Source organism: Ammospiza nelsoni, chromosome Z (assembly GCF_027579445.1).
Source record: "Ammospiza nelsoni isolate bAmmNel1 chromosome Z, bAmmNel1.pri, whole genome shotgun sequence".
Taxonomy (NCBI): domain Eukaryota; kingdom Metazoa; phylum Chordata; class Aves; order Passeriformes; family Passerellidae; genus Ammospiza; species Ammospiza nelsoni.
The window spans coordinates 77,391,512-77,419,428 of NC_080669.1; the positions used below are offsets into that span (position 1 = coordinate 77,391,512).

Below are 27,917 nucleotides of genomic sequence, written 5' to 3' on the forward strand. Positions count from 1 at the left end.
GTGCTCAGCCCCGGTGAGGCCTTGTCTGGAGAGCTGTGCCCAGTTCTGGGCTCCTCAGTAAAAAAAACATGGAGCTCCTGGAGTGGATCCAGCCAAGAGCTACAAAGGTGATCAAGGGACTGGAGAACCTCTCTTGTGAGGAAAGGCTGAGAGGGCTGGGCATGTTCAGCCTCTAAAGAGGCGACTGTGAGGGGACCTCATCAATGTCTGTCAGTGTCTGCAGGGAGGGGTCAGAGCAGGGACCAGGCTGTGCTCGGTGGTGCTGAGCAACAGGGCAAGAGACAATGGGCAGGAACTGAGGCATGGAAAGTTCCACCTGAACACAAAGAACTTCTTTACTTTGAGAACAATGGAACGCTAGATTTCGCAGCAGACTGAGATGAGCAAGCCCTCTGTTTCCCGTGGTGCGAGGTTCTGGAGCACGGGGAGCTTTTGGCGAGGCTCACTCCCGAGGCCCATTCCCGAGGCCCATTCCCGAGGCCCATTCCCAGGCCCGTTCCCGAAGACCCGGAGGGAGTCGGGCGCTCGACTGCCCCCTGCTGTTCAGCGCCAGCACCGCGCCCTCCGGAGCCGCCCCCCAGCCCTGCCCAGCCCAGCCCTGCCCAGCCCTGCCCTCAGCTGTCCCCTCCCCTGCCCTCCGCTCTCCCCTCCGCGGGTTCCTCGCTGCTGGCATCCAGTTCTCTCTTCCTTTTCGTGCTTAGAAAGCCAAGGAAAGCTGCTCGTTGCCAGCTTGCCCGATGCATTGCAGGCACTGCCCTACGGACATGCGGTGGTGGGAGCCCCCCATGGACACGTTTAGCATCGAACTCACGGCAGGATCTGGCCTTGGAAGCCTTCAGTGCTGAAGCCAAGAGGCAATCCTGCAGTGCAGCCTTTTCCCGCTTGTTTGGCAGAGGAGTTTTTGTGGCATTGGCTCACAGCAGCTGAAGTGCATCAGGAGGTGGGAGGAGCAGCACAGAAGGAGGCAGCACCAGAGTCTTGGACACCTCTGATTTCAAGGCCCTTCTGCTCGTTAGACGGTGAGAAGGAAATGTGACAAACTGCAGATTTGTGGAGTCTAAGGAGTGACAAGAGGGAAGGGAAACAGTTCTGACAGAGATGCCTTTTGCTGAAGTCTGGACCTTCACGCTGGGGTTGCACAGCTGGCAGATCACTGTATAAGTGCAAATGTATCTCAGATTATTTGGGGTTTTTCCAACATTCAGATCTGATTGAAAAAAAAAAAGGTTAGCTTGCAATGCAACTTGGAAGTTATTCAGTTTCCACAGATTCTGAGGGCTGAGCCACCTTTTTCTTTAGTAACTGCTGCGGTTCCAACAAAACACCAAATCTCAACAAGTAGGCCTTTAAGAAATATATCCCAAATATTGTTAGATTGTTAGATTACCATAACACCACAAAACATGGCAATAAAACAGCTTTTGGAACTATGATTCTCTCTGTGAAAAAGATAGTGCCTTATCAAAGGGTGATGATCTTTTATGGACAGGGATTTTGCATTTTGGAATATTTTCATTGGAATTAGTTTATATCAAGTGTGCTCAAAATTGAATATTTCAGTTTACATCTCTGAAAATGAGATCTGAAATTTAAACCAGATTCTTCTTTTCCCTGTTATGATCCACTCTATAGACTGAGCAGTTATTTACTACTCCTAAGAGAAGGATCTCTTTTACCTTCAGGACCTCATGGTTTGCTCTCTATACCTCTATATCCATCACTGGATTGGCCTATGAACAAGGGACTGGATTTCAGCAGGAAGTGACTTTTGATGGGCAAGAGGAAGACTATATTTACTCTAAGCCCCATCCACCATTTCAGCAGAAATTAAAAGTAATTAAAACATTTTTAAAACTCACTGAATAGGTGATTTTAAATACATAGTAGTAGATGATTTGAGGGCATAAAATTTGTAGAGGTTTTTCAGAATTAACATCAAGCAAGACAGACACTAATGCTAATTCCACTGCATTGGAACAAAGACACATCCAGAGCAATCTATTTGCTATCAGAAAATCACATAAAAGCACAGAATAGTATGGGTGGCCTCTGGAGATGACCCAGTCCAAGCCCCCTGCTCAGCACAGGGTTGCTAAAGAAATACAATAAGCATTAAGTCAGATTCTGAGCACCTCCAAAGTTGGAAACTCTCCAGGCAACCTGTTCCAGTGCTTGACCACACCATTTGAGAGGGTTTTTTTTTCTTACATTTCAATGATGGAATTGAAAGGCCTATTGCCTCTCATCCATTCCTGAACAATACTGAGAAGAGTCTGATTTCATCTTCTTCAATCCCCACCCACATCAGATATTTACACACACTGATAAAGCCTTCTGAGGTCCAGGCTGAGCACCTCTAGCACAGCCTCCCCTCGCATGGCAAATGCTCTAAGCCCTCCATCCTACTGCAGCCTTCCTGGTAAATACTCCAGAACTGGGTGACCTGCCCAGGACTGGGCACAGCATCCCAGATGTGTCTCACTGGGCTGAGCAGAGGGGCAGGAGCCCCTCCTGGCCTGCAGGATTCCCCATCCCTGGAGATGTTCAGAGTCCTGCCCAGTGCAGCCCAGGATGCAGCTGGGCTGTGCTGCACGGGCCCTTTGCTGGCTCACGTCCACCTTGTCCCCAGCTCCTTCTCTGCTTTCCAGTGAACTGGGCTCCAGCCTGTGCTGGTGCAGAGAGTGCAGGACTTTGTTATCCCCTTGGTGCAGATGCCTGAGGCTCCTGTCACACCATTTCTTCAGCCCAGTAAGGACTCCTTGAGAGGTGGCACAAGCCCCTGGAGTCACCCACCTGATGTCAGCGTGCTGATCAGACTTCTTCACAAACACAGACACAACTCATTTTCCACAAGATTCCAGTTTCATCCAGTTTGTGGTTCAGCTGAGCAAAAGTGGGAGGGTTCATTGAACAATGATTTTAGAAGTCAGTGTTGAACAGGTAATTTGGCCATTGTACAACTGACCATACTCATTCAGCTGATCTGAAGGAAAACCACAAGTCCTTAGAGAAACAGTATCTCATTATCCCAAGAAATGGATGAGTAAGGGAAAAAGCTGGTACCTGAGTAAGATACCTTTATTTTGTGATTTTCCACACAGAATAGTAATCAGTCCTTTCCAACCAGCAAGTCAATGTTTCCAAAAAAAATGTTAACTAAAGAAACTGCTTCTGTCTGCAACTGATTGTTTGGCCCAATTTTCTCAGCCATCCTGTGAATCTATATTTTACACTTAAGATTTTGGGAAGGATTCTGAGTCTATGCACAGACATAGACAGAGAAACCAGCTAATGAGTATTATCAGCTACAGTTTAGCACGGGAATGAGTTAACTGGCTACTCATGGCACTGACTGATACTGGGATTGTACCTACAAGAGATTCTTTTAACTGCTCTTGTTAGCATTCAAAAACACATAATCACGTAGCAATTATATGCGGTGCTTTTTATTTAAGAGCTCTGGGAATCAGGGTATTACCTAAATCTGATTCCGACCATACATTCAAGATGAACGTGTTTTATACTCTACTGTTATATAACTTTCATATTAATTATTAAACTTATATTGTTCTATTGTATACATAAGTTTCAGCTAAACATAGCCCCCCTTTGAATTTCCAACATAGTTTCTCATTATTCTTCTTATGATTATATAATAATTATATTTAATTACTAAACAATCATCCCATCTAACAATTATATCATTTATCTTACTGCTTACACAGGTGCAGTTGATCTGGGAAAACACAAAGCTTAACATTTTAGATTCTATCTTTAACTTTTTCCAGGGCTCCACTATCACTCTCATCATTATAAAAAGATATTTTCAGTAACGCCCTTTAAATGGAAAAATAGGAATTCTCTTTTGAGAAAAAACTCTCACTAAAAAAAAGAAGTTCCAAGCTCTCAATCTAATGTCCTTGAGCTGCACCACACCTATATCTGCTCTTGCTCCAGCTCAGGGATACAAATTAGATCAGAGCTTCTGTGCACACACTCAATTGAATAATCAATTTTAGAGCAGACAGTCGTGAATGGGAATGAAGGGGGCTGGGCTTTTTTTTACTGTTAAAGTGAGTGCCAGAATAACTCACTGAGAGAGTGAAACAGCATTTCCACCGAAGAGGCATTTCAAAGGGAAACCTGGAAATGCAATTGGAGGTTGTTATTGCATTAAGACCTTGGTTAGTTATTTAAGGGGCTGAAATACTTAAACGTCCCTAAAGAATCAAAGCCTGTGCCTAATGAAAATATCCGGTCTTTAAAGGTTCCCTCAGTTTGTCACTAGATGTCAGCCTGCACCTTCAGGTCCCTACCCTTCTATGGCCAAGTGCACCTCTCCACCAGCACCCCACCAGGACTCCGTAACAGAAGGAGACAAAGTAGGCAAATCTTGTCAAGAATTCTCTAAGTATTGTTTTGCATCCTTCAGCAATGTTTATTTTAGTAAATGAAAAGATGATTGTTACAAACAAAGACATGAACATTTGTAGGAAACAGAGTTTTTGAAGGGTGTTGTAGTCATTACTTATGAAACCCTGGGATACTCAGTAGGATTTGTTGTTGAGCTGGAATGATCCTCTGCTGAGGCCACACACCCTATGCAAACAGAGCATCTGCAGCTTCTGCCAAGACCTAGGCTGGTGCCCGTGCCCATGCAGCTTACAGACAGATTTCAGGCTGTTAGCTGGGACTCACGGCCAAGGTGAAGCAGGATTTCTCTCTGCTCATGCATCGCTACAGCAGTGCTCTCTGCTGGGCTGGACATGCACTGACCTGCACAGCCTGGGCTCCTGCTCTGCCCTAAATCAACATTTGGCCGAGAGTGGACGCATTGTGCCTCTTTGAAACAGCAGATCCATGACTTACACTGGGTGGATCAGTGGCTTGTGAGAGAGCTGCCCACTAATTTCATTGTCCAGTCCCTACATACTCTCAAGGTATTTCGATGTTTGGGTGATTTGCCAAATGGGAGGTTTTTATGTCTCTAGTGATCAGACACCTGGGGTTTCTTCTGACAATGGTACACACTCTGGGCTAACTATGTGTTGTTCTGAACACCACCTGTTGTATTTACTGTATTGTTTTCCTGGCACAAAATTATGTCTACACTGACACCCACAAAAGCACATGGGTTTTGCCATGCTGAACACCACAGAGGCTGTCGTTCAGGCAGCTTGCTATCTATTGAAATTCATAGTTACACTTCAGATGCTTGGAAAGCTGTTTATTCAATGCACAAGAACAGTTAAACATCAGATAGGGAAAAATTTTCCAGCAAGTTAAGCAAGAAATTACGCTATTCAAAAGCAAACAGTAAGAAGAGCATCTGGCTGTGAGATTCCTCCCATGTCCTTAATTTAGATACTTTCTCCTGGCCTACAGAAACATGAATCTCTCTCTGAACTCTGGAATTAAGAGCTTATGGTATCCTTTTCTCATACAACTGTGCAACTTTCTTCACCTGCAACACAGAAGTTAGGGCTTTCTCCTATACCAGAAATGCAGTTTTTTGCAAATCCTTTAGCAGATTAAGCTGCTTTACCAGCAGATCTAGAAAGACCTTGGGTTCCCAGATAGCATACTGGAACTTTAATTGAAACAGGAGCTGGGAGGAAGTTGATCACTGTCCTTGGGAAGGGGAGACCTACAACCCAGATCTGGATCCAATTTCTATTCTGTATTTGCTGAAAAATACCGCTTCACAGTTCCTCTTTGGAGATTACACCCTAACCACTGTGCTGCCAAGCCGAGTTTGAGGGCTTTTGTTGCCATAAAGATCCAGCAACACTGAGCAACTCAGGCAACAGGGAACTGTTTCAGGCCAGAGAATATGAGCACAGTCACAAAGTGGCCCAGAGATTGAGCCACTCCCCTGGGATGTGGAAAAGGGAACTGAATCTCTCAGGCTGTGGGGGATAGCTGTGACCACTAATTTAGCATTTCACAAGGGAGGGGGAAGGAGCATAATCTGCACATACATTGAAGCTGGAGCAGAAGCAGCACATCCAGGCACAGATTCAAAGGGATGGGGGAAATGAGTTGAGTTCACAGCCGCTTCTGACTTAGTGTGGCCCGGCACAGGGTCTTCTGTGTTGGGATGCAGAGTTGCCTCCCTCACAGGATGCACACTGTGGCCAGCCCCAACAGAAATATCCCCATTAAGCACAGAAATAAGTGCTACAGAATTAAGCAGATTTAGGCATGCTCAGGAGCAGGTTTCTAGGCACAAAAATTTTACTAGAAAAAACTTAAGTACCTACAGACTTCACCGGTCAACCAAGTCAGGATTTAGGAGGTTAGAGAGGCAGTTGTACAGTACTTAGATGCTCAAGTTCTTCTGTGGATATGTCTGATTTCTTCGGAGTCTTTGCATCTGTGTAAGTGTGCCCATCAGCCGCCAGCTCACTTCTGCTGCTCTTCTTCAGACAACTTGTAAATCAGTATCTTCCTCGTGAGCAAATGCCCAAGGCTGGAGAAGTCTTTTCTGCCTTGGAAAAAAAGATAACTTCTCCTTGCAGGTAGCAGAACCAGCTGCTTTCAGACCAAACAAATTTTACAACAGGAGTTACCAACACATTCAGTACACCTAACAGAGTCTGAAAAATGTAATTGCCACTATGGTGTAGCAGCTTTCTCTGGACAGAAATAGCAAGTTTGCTCCATGTCAGTACTTAGAGGTGACACACAACCCTCTGCATAAATGCCTTTATAGCAGAATCAGGCAGATGTTGGAGTTAGACTGCAAGGAAAGGGTTTGGAAATAGAAAACAGTTTTGAAAATTGCATTTATATAATCATTTTATATGCAGTACTAGGGATTAATGAACTTGTGTTCTGAAATCAAAACCAGAAATGTTGCACCTTCCTATCATTTAAAACTAATGCTTTGAACTTTTGGTTTCAAATCTTTTTCCTCATAATAAAAAAAATATTTTAAGTAGATATATAGCCTCATCATAAAAACTTTCACAGCTTAAAATTACACTTTTTTCATCCCCCTAAAAGTTCGATTCGGATAAGCCTCAGATTATTTCTCAGGCATTTCTGTGGAATAGAGGCTGGTAAAGGCCAATCCCTGACATTCTCTATGCTACATAAGCACTGCAGGCCCTAGGGCTGCTCAGACTGGAGGACCTGAACTGAACTTCGCTTGAAAAACTGGCAAGAGTCAGTGCAAACCCTCAGCAGAACTAAAGCCTTTGTGCTTGGTTTTAAGTGAACTCAGAAGTATCCCAGAGCAAGTGATTTGAAGTGGCTAGGGGTGTTTCTTTTTCCCCTTTTAAAAATATTTTATTTACAGTTGTGCTGATTTCCTGAAGTGAAATATGAACAGTCTGAAGTGCAGCAAAAATTAAGCCTGCAACCTCAGTGCCCTGGGAGAGATGCTGTCTTGCATCTCCATGGTCTGGGGCTGGGAGATTTCCTTTCCCCTCAGTGGCCTGGAGAGAGGCTGTGGAACAGTATCAGGGGGCTCACACCCTCCCTCCAAACCCAGGCAAAGGAACACCCCATGAAGCTGCGAATTCCATCCTTGGGTTTCTCCTTGTCTGTCTGGGTTGCTTTATGCCCTGGCAGCAGCTGGGGGGATGAGGGGTAGCTAGAAAAACAGATCTGCACTGATCTGGAGGGGAGCACAGTGTTCCTGGTCCCTGCTCTTTCCCACATCCCTAAAAGAGGGGAAAGGCGCCAAGCCTGAACAAGCAGGAGCTTTGTATCCACTTGTGCTGGCTGTTCCCCTCAGGGCAGGTTTGAAGTAGAAGAGAGGCTGTCTGATGCCCAGCCCTCAGTGGAGCCCAGGAAGCAGTGACGTTTACAGGGTCCTGCAGCAGGGAGAAAGCAGCTCAGCTCCCTCTCCCTGCCATAGACAAACACACAAGGTGGGAGGTCTGCTTGCAACTCTAGCTTGAGGGACGTGGTTGAGGCCTTCCAGCCTCAGTCCACCCCAGCCAGCCCCTCACCTACCTGTGCTGCTTTGCACATCCTGCATCCTCCCTGGCTGGGATCCCATCACCCTCATTGGTCCTTGCTCCCCAGCACAGGCAGAAGCACTAAAAAGCATCATAGAGACATCCCACCACTACCTCCTCCTAGTCCTGCTCTCCAGCTCAAGGTGCATCTTCCAGACAGCAACATCCATCAAGTGTCTCCGAGGGCAGACAAAACCGCAAAAGAGCATCTCTCACACACAAGTCCTCCTTTACTCATCCCTCCTCCCCTTGTCCTGACCAGGCATTCAATATCCCCAGGCCACATCTGGCACAGTGCCAGCCCCCAGAGCCCCCTGCCCTCTCAGCAGTGCCGCTCCATGGAGCTGGCAGGCAGCAGGTCATAGCGGCTGCTGTACATCACCACCCCGGGCGGGTAATAGGCCACCTCTGCCTGCACGGCTGCAGCACGGGGAGCAGCAGGGACAGGCTGGACAGGCATCACGGCATGCAGGGCCTGCTCCTCCTTCTCAGGCTTGGTGGTGTCAGTGAAAGGGCGCATGGTGGTGAGAGAAGGGGAGGTGATCCTCCAGAGGAGGCTCTTCAGTGCCTTGCGGAACTCCCTGCGCATGAGGCAGTAGAGGATGGGATTGAGGCAGCTGTTGGAGTGTGCCAGGCACACGCTGATGGGGAAGAGGTACACTTGGGAGAGAAAGTACTCATTGCTGAAGTGCACCACGTTGAGTTTGATGAGTATCCCCCAGGTTGTAAGTGCTTGGTTAGGCAGCCAGCACAAGAAGAAGGACAGCACCACGATGGACACTGACCTAGTCACTTTGGAGCGGCGCTTGATGCTGGGGCCGCTGCAGGTGCTGCCCACATGCTTGTCACTGATGAAGCGCACCAGGAGCAAGTAGCAGAGGCTAATGACAACCAGCGGCACCAGGAAGCCCAGCAGCACCTTCTGGATGTGGTACAGACCCAGCCAGAATTGGGCATTGTTGCCTCGGCCCTCTGGGAACTTGACAAGACAGAGGACATCATCAAAGACAGTGGCAGTGGTGGAAAAAATAGCATGGGGCAGGGAAGCCAGGACAGCAGACAGCCAGATGAGTGCACAAAGCCACTTGGCAGAGCAGCAGCCACCCAGCGGGTCTCCCCGACGCTGATTCTTCAAGGCTGAAGCCACAGAGCGGTATCGAGCCACACTCATGGCAGTGAGAAAGAACACACTGGCATACATGTTCATTGCTGTAACATAGGAGACGATCTTACACATTGCCTTGCCAAAGAGCCAGTTGAAGTCCAGTGCGTTCTCCACTGCCCAGAATGGCAAGGTCAGCACAAACTGGAAGTCAGTCACTGCCAGACTGGTGACAAAGAGATTGATGGAGGATTTCCTCCAGCCCTGCTTGCTTTTCATCAGGTAGAGCACCAGCAGGTTGCCCACCAGTCCCAGGGCACACACCACAGAGTACACCAGTGAAATGACAATCCGCACCACGTCAGAACTGTCCCCCTGCATCCCGTCGGCTCGCTCCAGGTTGATGGTCTTCAAGAACTGCAGGAAGGACACGTTGCTCCCGTTGTCCATCTGAGCGCTCTCCAGGAAAGCCAGCGGCGTGTCCCAGGACTCCCTGTCCGCTCCTTCCTTTATGCCAGCGGCAGGCGAGCAGGCACCGCGCTCGCAGGGCTCGCCCATCCCATAATAGGGTGGGAGACGGGTCCGCGGGAGCTTTTTCCCCAGAGGCTGACCAGCGGTGGCGGCGGCGGGCGCGCTGCTGGGGCGGCGGCAGGGTCCGGGCACGGCACGGCGCGGTGCCGGCGGTGCGGTGACACGGCTGGAGAGGTGGCACGGCTGGAGAGGTGGCACGGCTGTGCGGTGGCACGGCTGGCACGGTGACAGGGCTGGCGCGCTGGCACGGCTGGCGCCGCTGGGCTCCGCTCCGCGCTTTTATCCGCGCCGGCGGGGCGGGGCATGCGCGGTGGGCGCGGAGCTCTCCCCGGTGCTGAGCGCGGCCCCCGCGCCCCCGCTGCCCCCACGGCCGCTCCCGCCGATCGCCCCGTTCCGTCCCGTTCCGTTCCGTTTCATCCCGTCCCTTTCCTTCTCGTCCTGCCCCATCCCGACCTGTTCCGTCCCTTCCTCTCTCGTCCCGCACACCTGGCCGGGAACGGCGCCTGTGACTCAACCGGGCGCTCCCTCGGGCTCAGCGCGGCAATTGCCCGGCCTGAGGCGATGCCCTCTCTTCCCCGCCGGTGTCATGCTGCCTTCCCCTATATGATCCCCCATCTCCTGATGTGATCCCCGCTTCCCCGACGTGATCTCTCCCCGACGTGATCCTCCCAATCCCGATACGATTCCCCTCCCCGATGTGCTCCCCTCCGATCAGCGCTCACAGGACCTTTCCCCTCCTGCGTGGGGACAAGTTTTGGGGATGTCGCCCCTTCGCTGAGTCGCAGGATGACCCGGAAACCACCCGCGCCTTCGCGCTTGAGAAACCTCGGCACGGAGCCGGACCGCGCCTCCCCTGAACGACCGCACTCCGGACAGCGACCCACGAACGCCCCTCCTGCTTTTGGGACTTGGGGAGAGTGCGTCTCTCCCTCATTTTAAAGCGAAGGCGCGGACAAGGCAGCTGTAAATGCCGGCTGTCCATGGCTGCCGCGCTCGGGGGAAGGCGAGCGCAGCAGCCGCCGCTCCCCGAGGCAGAGGGAAGGATCCCGCCCGCAGGGGGCCCCCCTGTTCTGCGCGGGGCCCGAACATCGCTTCCCCACCAAGTCTGCCGCAGAAACACACAGCAAGCGATGCGAACAGGAACCGAGCCTTTCCTTCTTCTGTTCCGCTTCTAAATAAATCAAGAAAACGGCGCATTTTTAAAACCAAATAGATTCTGAATATTCCTAAGTAAAGCACTGTGAATCAGCCATCCGGGGGAGATTTACGGAACATTTAACAAGTATATTATTTTTGCATTGATTTATCTCACTGAACTTCCTGCAAAGACATAGTCGTGTGTGCTATTTGTTATCAGCAGTCCACTCGTCACTTTGATTTGTATCTGCAGGGACCCTGTAAAAGTATCAGCCAGATGATGGTATGGGAGTGTTAAAGGGGAACAAGACTAATTAAAAGTTTTAGACACCATTCATACTGCTTAGAGTGAGGGTGCAATTTACTGGAATTAGCAATGCAAGGCTCTGGAAAGGTTTAGTCTGCAGATTACTTGGTATAACAAATAGCTTGGTACCAGAATGACCAAAAAAAAAAAAAAAAAAGAAAAAGAGAAAGAATTGACTGACCACATCACGCCTCAAAAAATGGACCCCTGACATGGTTTCCTGGTTTAAGGGTTTAAACAATGGTTTCCTGTCATGGTTTAACCCCATCCAGCAGTCAAGCCCCTTGCAGCCACTCATTGACTCCCCCACCAGCAAAACTGGGCAGAGAACTGGAAGGGTAAAAGCTGGAAAACTCGAGGGTTGGGATGAAGACAGTTTAATAGAGAAAGCAGAAGCCACACATGCAAGCAAAACAAAACAAGGAGTTAATTCATCACTTCCCATGGGCAGGCAGGAGTTCAGCCATCTCCAGGAGAGCAGTGCCCACCACACCTAAGTGTCACTTGGGAAGACAAATGTCATCATGCCCAGCATGCCCCCTTCCCTCCTCTTGCCTCCCCTTTATACCCTGAAGGTGATGTCACGCGGTCTGGAATGTGCCTTTGGTCAGCTGGGGTCACCTTTCCCGGCTGTGTCTCCTCCCACTCTCCCAAGCACCCCCAGCCTCCCCGCCAGCGTGGCAGGGGAGAAGCAGAAGAGGCTTTGGCTCTGTGTAAGCTCTGCTCAGCAGCAACTAAAACATCTCTGTGTTAGCATCACTGTGCTCAGCACAAAGCCAAAACATAGCTCCACACTAGCCACTTAAAGGAAAATTAACTTCAACCCAACCAAATCCAGCAAATCTTCTCAATTTTTCCAAATTATGGATTTTCCCCCTAGGTTTTCATACCTCTTAATCACTGATTAGGGTGGCATCTGGGTGGCATTTTCAATACACAGCATTAAGTTGCATCTCGCAGCCTGCTGAATGGCAGCAGTCTTCCTAATTATTTCAACTAGAGGAAATCATCCTTGCAGTGAAATTCAACAACCCCATTAGTCCCATCAGCATTGCAGTCAACTGTACAACAGCACATGCAGAAGACAAAGCCACTGATCCCTTAAAACCAGCAGAAGAACCATCATATAAACAAGCAATGTGAAAATGCTGAGTTTCAGCCAGACCTGCAGAGGTTCTGCAAACAGAGCAGAGGGTGAGGTGCCTCCCAGCCCACAGCAGCAATGACTGCCTTAGCACTAGAGTCAGCACTTATCCAAAACCAAGATTAGTAAAACATTTGAAATAAGCAAGTTCTTGTTCAATTTTCCCTGTCCACTTAGCCCTGCTACTATTATAGACCCTGAGGAAAAAACAATCTGTAATCGAGCCACGCAGAGACTTGATAAATTATTAGTGAGGCTGATAGTGCAGAAGTTGACTTTTTCTAGATTGAATTCTATCATATTCTCATCACATTGCTATCTTCACACCCAATTTTAAATATGTCTCTGGAAAAATCGCAGCAAACATGTCTTGCATAGAATAATTTCTTCTACCATTTCTTCTGTTTGGCACATCTTGCTGATGATATGTTGCTGAGACTGAACAGTCATAATGATCCAGAAAGGGGAAGAGGAGGAAAATAATGTCCAGCCTTATATTGCTCTTTCTGTTAGTCACCCAGAGAAAGCAATGGAGTGTGAAGTTGGGTACCTCCTGGGAACACTGGTAGTGGATTTTGAACTCAGGTCTGCAAGTGTGAAATGACTGTCCAAGGTTTCTGCTCATGTTTGGACCCTCAGAAAAATTCCTTTTTAGTTTTGGGTGGGGTTTTTTCATCATTTTTCATTTCAGAGATGTTTTAGAGGCAGGTAAGGGAACTTGTAATACCTAGATGAATAATAAAAGAAATATTTGCTGAATTATTTATTTAACACACTGCCAGAACACTGCCATAGCTGAAAAAATGTTAAAGAAAGCCATCAGCTACTTTCAAAAAGTATTGCAAAACTCATCAGATACAATCACAAGCATTATGGTTCTGAAAGACATTGTTGTCTGTTTGCTCCCTATTCATTGCACCCATGCTGCCAAAGCTGTGCTGCCAACATGCACCTTTCCAGAGCCTTCTTTTTATCCAAGTGTCAGTGCAATTGGTATTACTTACTCAAACTTTCTGAAAAGTCTAGGAAGGCAGAGGCTTCCATGATGCACTCTGGCAATAATGGTGTAAAAATGGCTGATTTGTGTATTTTGTCCATCTCAAACAAATCAGGCAGAGGCTTTTTTTTCATATATATAGTACTATGCCAATATAATCCACAGGGCTGAGATTGCTAGTTTGCCTGCAGGCAGCATCAATCAGTACAGTAGACTTAAAAAGGCTTTCACTTGTTCAGACCACCAACAGAAACTGCCCACTGGTTTTGACTATATTGTGTCAGTGTCCTGCAGGTGTTTCTCAAATAGCATTAAAATATGTTTCAGTTAAATATGCCAAAAAAACATTTGCTGAAATGGTAATTTTCCTACAATTTACCTCAAAGAATTCCTATAATTTTTCACTCCCTTTGCAGACTTTATACACAAACAAAAGATTTATTATAATTACAACAGTGACTGAACCAGCTGTATGCTCCTCTGAAATATTTTGGCAAGGGAGATGGTGTTCTGTTTTCAATATGAAAGGCATTTTTGTAGCTTAGAGCAGATTTTTAAAATACTGAATGTATCACTAAATACAGAAACATGGGACTATTTCTCAGGGTATTTTTGTAGCAGTAAGAGATTTTAATTTTTTTTTTTTTTTTTGTATTTGACACACTGAGGCAAAAATTAGTAATAGTAAAGCTCTAGAACAGGTTTTATTAAAAAGATTTACTAGTGTGTGTGTGGCTTAAATGGGCTTTACATTATTTAAATGCTGCATTCTTGCAATTGAATTCTGTTTTATGAATAATTCTTTTTATGGCATCCTCTCTCAAACAAAATTCTGGATCAGGAGAAGGAAACTAGAAAATAGGAAAGGGATATTTCATGTTTGTTTAGTTTTTCAGTTCTAATTTCTGGAACTGATATGGCCTCCTCTTGATTTTTTATAAGCTCAGGGCTACAATCTCATCCTTCTGACCAAATTCAGACAGTAGGTGTTAATAGTTTCAGTCCCAGTTTCAACTGGGTTTTACAACTTTACCTTCTCCATCCTGAGAGTGAACTTGGTGTGACTTGATGTGTGTCCACCACTGTCGCAGACATTTCTCCACAGAAATCCTTTCTTTCGGATTTCTGCGTTTTCGGGAGGCCAGAAGCCTCCGAAGAGAAGGTAAACAATTATTATCAGCTGCTGTGGAATGCAACAGAAACACCTTGATTAACTCATGCTCTATGTTTATAATTAAGAACCAATCACCAGTGCAAACTAAGAAACTAAGTCCTTAAACACAACTTTGTTGTAAACTTTTTTCTATCTATTCTTAGCTTAGCTAGAAACTCTGCAAACCTCTCTCTATATTCTTTTTAGTATAACTATAATGTATTATATATCAGATATTAATAAATCAAGCCTTCTAATTCAAGAAACAAGATTCACCGTCTCTCTCTCACCAGCCTCGCCCACTCAGGCGCAGTAATACACCACGGGAATATTTTCATGGCAATTCTTCTCTTAAAAGTCTATTAGGAAATGGATACAGGCTTTCATTACAAAATCTCAGATAACACAATGATCATACCACAATTCATGAACCACAGAAATATCCTCCAGAAAGTATTATTTGGACACAGAAAAAGATTTTAATAAAAACAGAACAAAACAAAATACCCCGAAATTACCCCCAAACCAAACAAATAACCTTCCAAAATCCTTGATTATGTTCATCATCCTCATAATTTACTTTCTAGACAGACTACTGAGAATGTATTTTTTGGGCACCAACTTAAAAAGATAATTCAAAGTGACCTTTGATAATTCAAAAAGTTGCTCCAGAAACATCCTTTTATTTGGTTAATATGCATAGTATGACAAGTGAGCTTATAAATTCACATGGTACAAGCATGAAATTATAATTTTGTGAATTAGCTCACTAGTCATAAAAACCAATCCATAGTTGAAGACTGACTAGAAATCTCAGTGTGAGCAGACAAAAAAAAATCTGAAGTTAAAGAATCACTGACTACTTAAGAGTTTGCTTCCTTCTCTTACTTAAATCTGCCCACAGACATACCAGAAGTGGAATGTCAGAAAATGCATTTTTGTTTGCAAGAGTAACTTATGAAGTTCCAAAAATCTGTAAAGATTATAATGAAATGGAAGCTGAGAGATCCAATAGTGTCTCTGGCTCAGTTACAAATAGTTAGCTGTTTTAAGAGGCTGCACCTCTAATGAGAAACAGGGAATAAGACTAAAGATTAAAAAAAAAAATACTCACAAACTTCTTTATAAATTTGACAGAAAAAGAATACATCAACAGTGGCAATTATCCAGCAAACTCCACAGGGTCCTTGGTATTCAGAGTCATTCTCTTTCAGTTCATCTTCCTGCCAATAGTCACAGTATCACAGAATCACAGCAAAGTCTAAGCCCACCACATCATGTGTGATCCACGTTCTTACCATTTCTAGTGCAAGCAAGCTGTTAAGCTGCCAGAATAGCTAACAGTCAGGTCTGGACAGTGTTTCACCTTGGATGTGACAGGCAAGGATCTGTTATACTCGAGAGGTATACTCTCCTCTCCCTGTTGACTGCAGGAGCAGAGCAAGTGTGTACTATACAATTTTGTATCTTTAAATTTTGAGTAGGAGACCCTCATTCCTAGTAAAGCAAAATATCCTTCTGTGTCTGTATTCACATGGACTTCATTTAACAGCAACTCTCCTATTCCATATCATATAATTTGTGTTTTAGCTCTTCACTGCACAGAACCTCTGCTTTTCTGGCTCTCTGGAAACATTTCTACATACATGCAAATTGCAATGCATAAATTTATTTTATGGCGGTCCTGGAAGTCTACTTAAATTTAAAAGAGTCCAGTATTGTCAGTCCAGGATTGACTATGTCTCTTGATTATGACCTTTCAATAAATGTACAGGCTCTTCTGAGTGGAGCTGCACCTACTGAATTGCAACAGCTTTGTTGCCACAAGAACACAGCTGATGTGGTGATGTATTCTTTTTATAACTGAGGTTGAGTCAGCAAAAACAACATGCTTTCTTTCAAAAAACTTCCAAAACCTCAGGTTATGCCTCTTTGGAACAGGAAAACCACTGGGAAGACACAGCGCCATAAATTCTGTTCCCTTAAAATGGTCTCAGTATGTACTCGCATCAGGAGAGTGCTTTCTACTTGTGCCATTGCTTCACATCCTGACTGTTTTTAGCTGGGATAGATGTAGTTTTCTCCTTAATAGCTGGTACAGTGCTGTGTTTTGGACACTGTCAGCTACAGCCACAGCATCCCTGAAGCAGGAGCCCTAGTGTCCCCCAGGGTATTCTCTGACACTACACCCAGTGAATCATTTTTTCTGTGTATGTGCATGCTGGCATAAAGCCCAGGGAGTTATGGATGTCTCAGACCAGATTCCCACAGCTCTCTTTCTCCACTCTCTATGACTTTTCGATCTACAAATTTTTGTCATTAAAAAAAAATCAAATCAAAACTCATTCCCACAAACTCTCTTGAGTTCTTAAAGCTTTTAGTTCTCCACCACTTCCAGGGCTGGGGAAAATTACAGGCAACAGGAATTAAGTTTTCCCGCTGAGAAAGAAACCAGGATTGAATCCTGCAGGAAATTCCCATCAGATTCACTTAGCAGGGAACACCTAGCTAAGAGATGACTGAAATGGAAGCAAATAGTTAAATGTCTCTCATAGAAAGGTTATTTTTCTGATGGCCTTCAAGAAGTATGTTAAACTAGTACTTTGCAAACATATGCCCATCCCTTGAACTGTCATACCTTCTTTCCACTGCTCCTATCCTGCTCTCCTCATTTTGCAGTATTTTTCCTTTTTTCTTTCATTTGGCGGAGATACTTCCTTATTTGCCAACTGAATTATTTTAAAATATTAATGTCAAATTGTGTGGCTTTTTCTATGCAACAACTGTCAAGTCTTTTTAGATGCTAAATATTATATATATAATATCAATTTCAGGTCACACTTAGCTTTAAATTAATTTAAGGGAAGTACTGATAAAGAGCTAAGCAGACTATAATACCCAGTCTCACAAAATAGCCTCATGCCCACTGTGTGACTAGACTAAGACTCTTAATGGCAAGAACACCAGAAAACTCGTCACTGTTACAGATGAGATAATATCATTTGTGTGCAGAATATATGGACAGAAATATTGAAAAAAATACCTAGCAATTAACAAATCTTCTCTTGGCAAGTACTGTTGGATATCAAATAATCCATGTTGAATATCAAATATTCCTTTTGCATGGTCAGTGTCCTTCCACTATCTAGAAGACAGCACATGATGATTCCTAAATCAATCTAAATCAATTATCACTCCTATAAATATGTCCGTTTCCAGAGTTACCTGTCTGAGTCCTGGGGGAAGCCACATTTTTTTGCTGATTTAGAAAACCTTGGAGCTTTAACTCTTTTTTTGCATTTCTGTGCTCTGGAGTTCACAGTTCGTACAGCTAAGGCAGTTGAACTGTGGCAGCCATTCATCTTGGGAAAACTGAGCAGAGAAACAAGGATAATTAAGCACAGATTGCAATGAAAGTATACAAGAAGTCCATGCTGGAGCCAGCTTTAAGTAGGAGGCTGCCGAAGCAGATGAGGAGCCCAGTCCAGGTCTCAAGCACGGGACAGCACTGAAGTGTGCACCCACCTGTCGATCCTTGGCCTGGCAGTGACCATAGCAGATGCTCGATGAGGAGACTTGCCAGAGAGTACATGGCATGCACTTGAAAATGTAGATGCCAAGGTTATTTAGGAACTTTCTGTTCATAGGGAGGACATTCAGAAGTAACCCCTATGTGCCAGCACACTGCTAAACACAGAACGGTCTCGGCACCCTGAGGAGTCTTAACCTGCATCAGGGGAGGTTTAGGCTGGACATTAGGAAGAATTTTTTCACAAGGAAGGATGATTAGACTTTGGCATGAACTGCCCAGGGAGGCGGTGAAGTCGGCATCCGTGGAGGTTTTTAGGAAGGCACTGGATGTGGGTCTTGCTACCATGCTCTGGTTGACATTTTGATATTCAGACACAGGCTGGACTCAATGATCGCAGAGGTCTCTTCCAACCTGGCTGACTCTGTGATTCTGTCAGACAGCCTGGAAACCGGGCTCTGGCTGCTGGGCCCCGAGGGGCCACGGGCTATGGGATGCTTCAGCCGCGGAAGTCCCCTATCCCCTCCCGCCGCATCAGAAAGCGGTGGTCAACGGGACAAACTCCCGCCTGCCTCCAACACCTTCTCCTGTGGCGAGGGAACCTCTGCCAGGGCCTGTGAGGGGCTGCGAGGCGCCCTGCCCCGGCCCCTCGGCGGAGACACCGGCGTGACCCAGCGAGGGGATGCAGCCTTGTGCGGGCGGCCCTCCCCGAGGGCGGCCGGGCCGAACGCCCCACTCCGGCCGCAGTGAGGGCGGAGAGGGGCGGCCGTCCCTGTTGGCGGCCTCGCCTCTCCTCCCTCCCCGCCGACCCGGCCCGGTTCGTCCCGCCGCGTTAACCCCGGCGGCTCCGAGGCGGGGGCTCCGGGGAGCTGCTCCCTCCCCACAGCCCTCCTTCCTCCGCCGGCAGAAACCAGACACCGGGACGGCCCCGCGCAGCCCCTTGTGCGGAGCGGCGCCTGTGTCCGGCGGTGCCGGGAGCGGCCCGGCCATGCCGCGGCCCCGATAGGCGCCCCGCTTGCAGCTGCCCGCCCGCACCATGCCATGTGTGCCGCGGAGCCGGGCCGCACGCGTGCTCTCCCTCTGGCTCCTCGTCCTCCACGCCCAAGCGCCCTGCCTGGGCAGGGCCCCGCCGGCCGGCAGCTCCCCGTTCCCCGACGGCGGGCAAGGTCAGTGGCGGCGGGCGGGACGGGATGGGACGGGACGGGACGGGACGGGACGGGACGGGACGCCGCGGGGAGCGGGTCCCGCCGAGAGTGCCGTGTCAGCCGGAGCAGCGCAGCGGCTCCGGGGCGCTGCTCGGGCGGGAGGGGCGGCAGCCGGGCCGTGTCGGCCCCCGGAGCTGCCCGGGCAGCGCTGCTGGGAGCGGCTCCGCACCGGGGCACAGCGCTCTGGCTGCGCCTTCTGCGGCTCCCGGGCAGAGTTTGGCTGTGGAGAGATGAAGGTATTGCTAAACTCTGCCTGTTGCAGATCTTCCCCGTTCGCAGGCGGCTCTGTAAATGCTGGGATCGTTCTGTGCTACTAAACCGAAGAAGTTTACTGTCCTGATTGTTTATTTATTTTAAGCAAGCGATCGCTTCTGTACCAAAGCAGCAGGCGCTGTAGAAGGATTGGTCTTATCAGGGTTCAGCACCCGCTGTGAGTTTCTCACATTTAGTGAGAATGGTAAATTACAAATCAGACTTCAGCCGCGGGAGGAGTTTCTTTGAGGCTGCCCTCACAGCTGGGTTATTTTGTCCTCTTTTGGAGTGGGGAGTGCAAGGAAATTTAATTTTTATTTTAGTTTTTGCCTGCTTATGGAAAATCGTGGCTCCCAAGGGAGAAAAGTTTTGAGTAGTTGGAAGACTCTGCCTGGCAGTAGAACATCCAAAAGTATATGAAGAAATTTTGCTTCCTGCAATCAACAGCTGTGGTGCTTTCAAAAGAGCTTGAACACAAAAGAGAAAATCTTCTGTATCTGTCAGAGAGTGTGGAAAGGTGTTTAAATAAAGTGCCTGAAAAGTGTTTCAATAAGGTGCCTGAAAAGTGAATTTTCAAGTTTCCTGAAGTTGGTTCCTGTTGGATTCATTGAAAGTGGATGCTGTAATTACATCCCTGTGACAGTACATGGGACAGAACAGGGATGGTTCTGTTAGCATGTAGCGGCTGTGGCAATTAATGTAGAAGTAATTTCACTTTCTAGGCATTGAGAACAGTCTTTTCCAAGAATTTGCAAATATTATTGAGTAAAGGGGCAGTTAAAAATGTGGCTAATTTTTTACACAGGAAGGTTTCTTGCAGTGTGAGGTGTGGACTGAAATTTGTATGTGGTAGAGCTGAAGTGTTCTCCCCTCTCTACATCCATAAGTGTGGTGGATGGGACATTGGGATGCCCTTGTGGAGTGCTGAAGGCCTACTCTCTGCTGTAGGGCTTTGGATGGAGCTTGCTGTGTTTCCTGGGTGTGATGCTTCCTCACAAGATGAACCCACACTATTTTCTATCCCAGGGAATGGTTTGAAAACAAGCCAGAGGGTCTGAGGGGCACATGTACACAAACTACAAAGATGGAGATGAAACGATGGCAAATGATGGTGCGTCACATTTTAAAGGAATTTTGTCAGGGAACATGTTATGTATTTGAAGTAAATTGTGGTTTTCCTGTCATGTGTGACAGATCATGTATGTTTTTATCCTAGTTTAATCACTTTGTGTACAGCCATTCCTAATAAGGCAATTATCTGCCATGTGTGGTGAATTTGAATCCACAGAGGAGCAGAACACACAGGAGTGGTTTTGAATATTATCAGATGTTTTCACTGATGTGGAATTTGAAAGGTCTGCAGAGAAGACTTCTCTGACAACTTAAAGAGTGCTTGGGCTCCTCAAAATGAGTGTGAAGGGCCTGAACATTGCCTGCCCTGTACGCCCAAAGGTCTGAGCAGACACTATGATTGCAGAGCAAAGTTGTGACTCAAGTGTGTGCTGCTCATTGCCATGTTTCGGTCTCATTCACAGCACCAACACAAGCCAGCATGCCCAGGCTGTAGTTCTGGAAAGACAAAACATCCTCTGGAGCTACACAGCCACCTTTCCTGGCCTGTAAGTCCTGAGCAGTGTCCACACAACAGGTGGGACTCCCCTGGAGTGGAGAGAATGCTGGATGTCCAAGGGGGATGCTGTGACTTGCCAGTGCCATGGCTTGTCAGTGGCATTTGTTCTCTCCATTTATGTTTGCTGCTGCAAAATTTTATGGAAACTTGTGGTGTTTTAATAGGAATTCCTGTTACTATGTGAAACTAGAGGTATTTGGTGGTGAGGGATGCAGCCCTTAATTTTTAGCAGTCTGTGTTGCATGAATTTTGTTCTTTCCTAGAAGGGCAGAAAGGGATCACCAAAATTATACCTCTTATCTGTTTTACACTCTTCTCCAGGCAGAAACTATGCTGTATTAGGCTTAGTGTGGAGCTCAGTAAATTTTTCTGTTGTAGTTAGGACTGAATTTTACCCAGTGTAGGCAAAACTGTACTGATAGTGATTACTTGCAGAAATATCATTACCCTCATCATGTTAGACTTTTTTGTTGTAGTCTCATTCCCTCTGGTCTTTTGAAGGGTTTTTAATAATTCATTTCTGCAGTTGTATTACAGTACATTATTATTGCCTCATAATTCTCCAATAACTACACAATTATTTAATGTGTGTATGGAAGAATTTCAGTTTCTCTGCTTTGATAATCCAATGCTTCCGCCTTATTTTGCGTCTTACTGATGCTGATGGCCTACTTTTCTTTAACCTCTGTACACTAAGTGATGCTATAGTGATGAAGTAAAAAACTTCCTTGCATAGTTTTAAATCCAAAACCAGAAGTCTTTGGTGTTGCATAGAGTTCAGCAGTTAAGCCACAACAAATTAGGTTCAAGACATCAGGCAGAGGCAAATGGCACAGTGACAGCAAATGAGTGAGTTTTCCTTCAGGCACTGGATTTGATTTTTTAATGAGTTGTGCTGAAGACCATAGAAATGGGGCTGGTCTTGCAGCAGTCTCTGTTAGTCTGACTTTGCTTGCCATATGGAAGTCCCATGTCTGGGAAGTCCCATATCCCAATATGGGATGTGAGGCATCTGGGAAGTCTCACAATTTAGCCTCTGCAGATCTTACCTCTTCTACCTGCCTTTTTTTTTTCTTTTTTGCTTCCCTGTAGAGTGTGAGGAGGCTTGGGTTAGCTTCAGCTGCTGAATTATCAGGCATCCAGCACCTTTTGTGTTTTCCACAGGCTATGCAAACTGCAGGCATGAAGGTGTGCACTGAGTTTCCAGTGTCTCCGTCCCATCAGTGGACAAGGGCAGATGTCTCTGAGAACCTGTGGAAGGCATTATTGTCCACGTTGTCAAGACCTGGCTCTGTGAAGGCCCAAAACCCCACTGCTGTGGCTTGTCCTGCAAAGGCTCCAAGTCACTGCAGGCTTGTATACAAAGAAATCTGTTGTGTAAGAGAATAAGTTTGCTTCTGAAGTAGAGGTGCTGCTGAAACTAGGCCAGATTTCTGATGTAGTTCTATATGTGCTGGGAGGCCAGGGACTTTGTGTGTTTTGTTTTGCTTTCCTTTCAATTGGAAGTGTTTCAGTGCATTTGTCTCAGGGGTCCTTGGCCTGAGGAAGCTCAGGCAGCCACGTCTTAAACTGCAGCTAATGAGGGCAGCTGAGATGTGCTCCTTCCAGAAGGGGATGAATCCAGACAGCTGCCTGCTTAGGCAGGATTTTTCCTCTGTGACTTTGAAGGTATAGGCAATGGAGGGAGAAGTGCTTCTAAAAGGATTGTCTAACTAGACCTAGCCTGGAAGCAGCTGGAACAGGCTAATTGCTTTGTTAAGCAGCTTAGTTAATGAATGGGGTGTAGTCACTTTATGTGTGAGTGGCTGGGACTTTGGGAGTGAAGAGCGACTCTGGGTAAAGAGGAACTGGATTAATGTGTGTCATCATAACTTCTTTTTAATTAAATGTGTTCAGACTGTAATTCCTTGGGTAGAATTCAAGTTATCCCAGCAGATCTGGCCCTTAGGGTATGAATTCTTATGGATTGTGTTTTACGTGGATTTGTTATTTGCATGGGGCTTTTGCGTTTCACATTAATTTAAAAAAATAAAATTGGGTACAGCTGGTGTTTCTTCTGTATCTTCTTGTGCTTCCCCTGTTGTAGCAGGGGACAACAATGTCAATAATGCTCTCTTTCCCTGCTAGATTCTGAGAAGTGATAAGATTTCCAATCTTACCCTGCTTGGAACGCCTTATACAACACAGCAGGATTACTTCATTCTCTTCAAACCCTTCTTTGAAATTCTGAAGCTGCAGCTGTAGCAGCTGCTAAAGCTGGTGCTACTGAGATGCTGTTACTACAGATAATCAATTTGTGTTCTTTTCACCTTTATGTCTTTGCAAGGCTCTCTGTCCAATTTCAGGCGGTCAGTTTTTTGGATGTGTGAAGATCATACTCCTTGATCAGAGTATCATGTCCTGGAGTCCTAGGTCATGAAGGGTTCCCAGCCCTAGTGGGACTGGGAGAGGGGAATGTGCGTGACAGTCAGTCTTTTATATGAATGGCAACAAATGTTTGAAAAGAAGAATGTTTAACTTCTAAACTGAGGGTTACAATGGGAGAATAGAAAGCCCAAATGAGGAATGTATTCCATAGTAGTCTGTGCACTGCCTGTCAGTAAGGTGTTGTGGTGAATTGCTCTCACTTCTGATTTTTCCTTTAAATTATGTGAGATCTGAACAAGCTAGTACTCACTCTAGTTTTGTTTCTTTTTTCCCCCCCTTTCTCTCAGAGCAATTTGTGAAGACAGTGCCAGAATACCACGTGGTTCATCCAGCAAGAGTAGATGCAAGTGGGCATTTGCTTTCTTTTAATCTACACCCTCCCATCTCAAGTCTGAGGAAGAAGAGACATCTCGGAAAAAGTGAAAATGTGGTATATTACAAAATTAATCACAAGGAGAAAGATCTGTTTTTTAACTTGACTATCCACATGGGATTTCTTTCCCATAACTATGTAGTAGAAAGGAGACGTGGCAACCACACCAGGGCAAAGATTTCAGCTCCCTCAGGAGTTCCTTGCCACTTCCTTGGCACAGCGTGGCAGCCCGGCTCCGGCAGTGGGGCAGCAGCCATCAGCACTTGCAGTGGCCTGGTAAGTGGTGTGATCTTTACTGGGGTTTTGGGCTATTTCTGGTGTCATTAGAGCTGAGCTGGTATGAATATGTCTACTGAAAAACTGGATGAGCCAGTCTGATACCTTGCTCACTCAGAAAGAATGTTTAATTCTTTGAATGTTGTTTGGGTTTTTTGAAGAATGAGAAAGTCAGAAGGTGATGCCGAGGCCCCTTGGCATTTACTTTTAGCTAGATTTCTTTTTTAATTGGTGATCTGGACTGAAGGTTTCTGTCAGGCATACAGCTTGAAGCCATCCAAATATCGAGTCATTGCTTTGATTCCATTAGTAGTTGGATTGCCTTAACAATGCATCCAAATATGAGCTTCTGTTCTGTAATCTTTTAAAAGGAATGTAGCTCAAGTACACTGAAACTGCTCTGTGAATCACACCCATGCATGGTAGGTTGGGAAAACACAGTTGTTTCCTAATGAACTGCACTGCAGCTTCAGATATAAATGATAGGTTAGATGCAGCCTTAGCCAGAGCTCTGAATTCAAGTGTTAACCATTGCCAGGCACTTCATGTCAAAGAACACCCCTAAGGCTGGAGCTTGAAGACGAACATTTCTCAATATCCTGTGGTTCACACTGAGACAAGGAGATGGAAACCTTTCCTTTTCCATGCTTTGTGTTTTTTTAATCACAGCCATAGCTTCGGTTTCTGTTTGTGCTAGAGCATGAGGCTGAGAATGCCTTTCTGGAGGGGAAGAAGGAACAAACTGCCTGAGTGTGAAGGGGATGTAGCGAGGTGTGTTGAAGTGGCGTGTGTGATGTGTGAGAGGCAGAACCCAAAGGGTTTGTGGAGTGTGCAGGCAGAGGTGATGGTGAAAGGTGTGCAGCGTGCACGTGCTCTCCTGCCTTGACTCCACATGCCTGGAGTGGCAAATGACAATGTTTGAGAGCCCCTGAAGCAGGGGACTGATCCCTTCTGGCCAGCACATCTCAAATCTGCAGCAGGCTGGAGATTGGTGCGTCATTTCTGAGCCTGAACGCCAGGGCGGGTGAAGTGTGAAGTGTAACCTTTCCCTGCTAACCTGTCAGTACCAAAGTGTGTTCCTTGCTGTTGAGCTGTGTGAACCATCCAGAAACTATGGAAAGTCTTCTGGCAGTGTGTAAGAAACAACATGAAGACAGTGCTGGTATATATGAAACAGGAAATTCTGGAGTTTTCGGTGGTGCTGATAACACATTTGGCATGTTTCCTGGAGAATCAAACACTTGCTTGAGGGAGGAAGTTTCAGTCCCACAGGTATGAAGATTCATGGATTTTATTTTCTAAGTTACATTTCCAGTGGGGACCAACTTATCAAAATTTCTCCAAAACATATTTTGGTCATACAGGGTCAGTAAATAAAAGGAGGTATGATGATAAAAGTAGTTCCTTTGGTTGTTTTGTTTTGTGCTTTAACAGAATGTCTTTGTTATTTTTCAGTAGGATGAGAGCTTGAAAATGAGGTGCTAGATCTTCATTGTATCTTTGGAAGTATTTAGTCTGCAACAAGAACTAAGAAAAATGCAATTGGCATTTTAAATTCGGCTTGGTAAAATCTTTTATAGTTATCCTTTCATTTGTGTTATAAACTTTTTCACTTTTATTTTCACTTGGAGCTTTTGAAAAAACACTTGTATTAGAAAAATCACTGTTGAGGTTTTCTGTTCCCATCCTGCCCCAAAATGAAACTTTGAAAATACATAATCACAAATTAATTAAGGTTGAATAAATTAATTTTGCCTCTGGATAAAAACATGATGGTTTTGATGTGATGATTTTTGTAGTCCAGAAGTTGCTGCTCTGAAGATGTTGCAGTAAGAGTTGGGTCTGTATCTTGATTCTCCTGTGTGCCACAAACTGGGGAAAGGGGTTTGAGCTTGCCTTTCCCCTGAAAGCTTTCCAAAAGATCGAGTGTCATATAAAAACATCTATTGATGAATAATTTTGTCAGCTATGAGAAATGAAATCTGATTTTCATAATAAAAACCAAACATTTCTGAAACTTTTTTTTGTCTGTGGTTTGTCTCCACATTTCAGAGCTCTAGTGTTGATCTGTTTTCATCCTGGTGATCCTCAATTTTTTGCTCTTCAGCATCAGGTCTATTTGTGTCTTTTTTTCTTTCTGGGATGAGTTGTGTTTGTCTATTGAAAATATTTTTTCCCATTTACTCTTGTGAAGGAGGGGAGGAGAATGAAGGAGAACTGAGGGTAAATAAACACATGAAATTAGAGAAACTTGCTTCAGATACCAGAGTATCTGAGGAGATTAATAGATGATGGCATGAGGAGAAATGAATAGCTTGTTTGCTGTTGTAAAACTTTGCTGATGTGCTCAAGCCTCATAACCCCAGAGCTGGTGAAAACCAGTATCTTAGCTTTCAAATACTGGGAGCAGGAATGTTAGTGATGCTCCTTCTCTGGTGCTGTTTGGTCTTGACACTTCAGGTTCATCATCAAATTAAAGCCTACTGTGCTTTTGTTGCTGAGGCATTTTTTAATAAGCTCAGCGAAGCACCAATTTACTGTGGTAATGAATGACAGGAAACTCTGTGATCCCTAAACTTCAATTGTTCTGCTTTCTTAGTCGTTGGAGCTGGTAAAAAAAATACAACTGGAATTTACTGATTTGATTAAATAAATATGTTTTATGGAATATCCTCTTGATTGTCATTTTCAGTGTCAAATGTTGCATTATTATTTTGTATTCTGCCCTAGTGAATTTCTTAGAATATGTCCACCCCAAAATTACAAATGGTGGCCTGAACTAGAGCAAAATAAAATCCTAAAGATGCCTGTGGGAGAGTGTTCTAGAGTGTTCCTAGTTCTAGTCCTCTTTGTGGAATAGCTTCTTCTCATTTTGAGTCTGTTTGGTTTGTATTGGACAGTTTCTTTATTTCCAGGACAATAGTGGTGTATAAGAACCAAAAAGATGTGTGCTGTAGGTTTGTGTCGGTCATAAAAATCACTCACAAAGTGCACTGAAAATAGAAAATCTGGAAATGTATTTTCATCTCCCTTTCATTTTCACTTTGAAATGTATTCCTGCTTCCCTTGGCATTACACAGGCATTGCTGATGTATTTTTTAATGTTCACAGAATGGCCTGCAAAGGAAATAACAGAGTGATAGATGTGAGATATGAGAATGGGTGGCACAGTCATTGTGTGACATTGTTCTTTTTTTAAAAAAAGTAACTCTGTCTCTGTTTTCAGAAGTATATATGGGAAAAAAAGATTCATAAAGGAATTTGATCAGATTTGGGCAAGGAGATACAGAGGATAATTATCAAGAGATCTGGACGGCATAAGATGTAATTTCCAAATCCATTTTTTTCTTACACCTTGTGAAATCTTAGTTTCCCTTCCATGCTAAATAGATCATGACCTTCTTAGCAGGTTGAAGAACATGATGCTGTAATCTCTGTCTCTTCCTCTATGAGTCAGTTGCTTAATGAAGTCTTTTGCACTTTTGAGCCATTTTGAATAATGCATGTGTTAACATGGGCAGAGTGAGACAAACCTCGCTGTTTATTTTGGGTCACACTTGGATGAGGGAATCCCTGTGGGGGAGTCACTACTGGAACACAAGAAACATCAAACTGTGGCACTTGGCAGGGGAGCAGACATGAAATCACTTAGATACAGGAAAATTTCCAAGATGAAGTAATGGGAGGAATTTATTTATTTTTATATCTTTGAGTGAAAATGATGTTTGGATTGGCTGTCTTGGCAGTCTATTTAGAGCACTCTTCTAATAATGCTATGAATTTTCCCAGTGCCTTTCCACAGAAGACTACAATGAACTTTCCCAATACTAATTTCTTAATTGCCAGTTGTGTGCTAGTGCTGAGAACCCCTTGTGTCGGAGCTG

The 27,917-nt window shown here is 45.3% G+C and overlaps 2 protein-coding genes across 2 annotated transcripts in view; one reads left to right on the top strand and one right to left on the bottom strand.

Annotated features, from left to right (window-relative positions):
* Positions 1-8,292: 8,292 nt before the first annotated feature.
* On the bottom strand, positions 8,293-9,630 carry RXFP3 (relaxin family peptide receptor 3). The gene has a single exon (XM_059492938.1). The coding sequence runs from the start codon at positions 9,628-9,630 to the stop codon at positions 8,293-8,295; it is 1,338 nt and encodes a 445-aa protein (XP_059348921.1).
* A 9,276-nt stretch (positions 9,631-18,906) lies between these two features.
* The window catches only part of ADAMTS12 (ADAM metallopeptidase with thrombospondin type 1 motif 12), a 145,861-nt gene continuing 136,850 nt past the window's right edge, over positions 18,907-27,917 (top strand). The window contains exons 1-2 of the mRNA XM_059492166.1: positions 18,907-19,036; positions 23,672-24,033. Of these exons, the coding sequence (XP_059348149.1) occupies positions 18,907-19,036; positions 23,672-24,033 (492 nt within the window). The remainder of the gene's footprint in view (positions 19,037-23,671; positions 24,034-27,917) is intronic.

Excerpts from the sequence above, each read along its gene's own strand:
- RXFP3 (XM_059492938.1), bottom strand. The coding sequence starts at position 9,630 with ATGGGCGAGCCCTGCGAGCGCGGTGCCTGCTCGCCTGCCGCTGGCATA.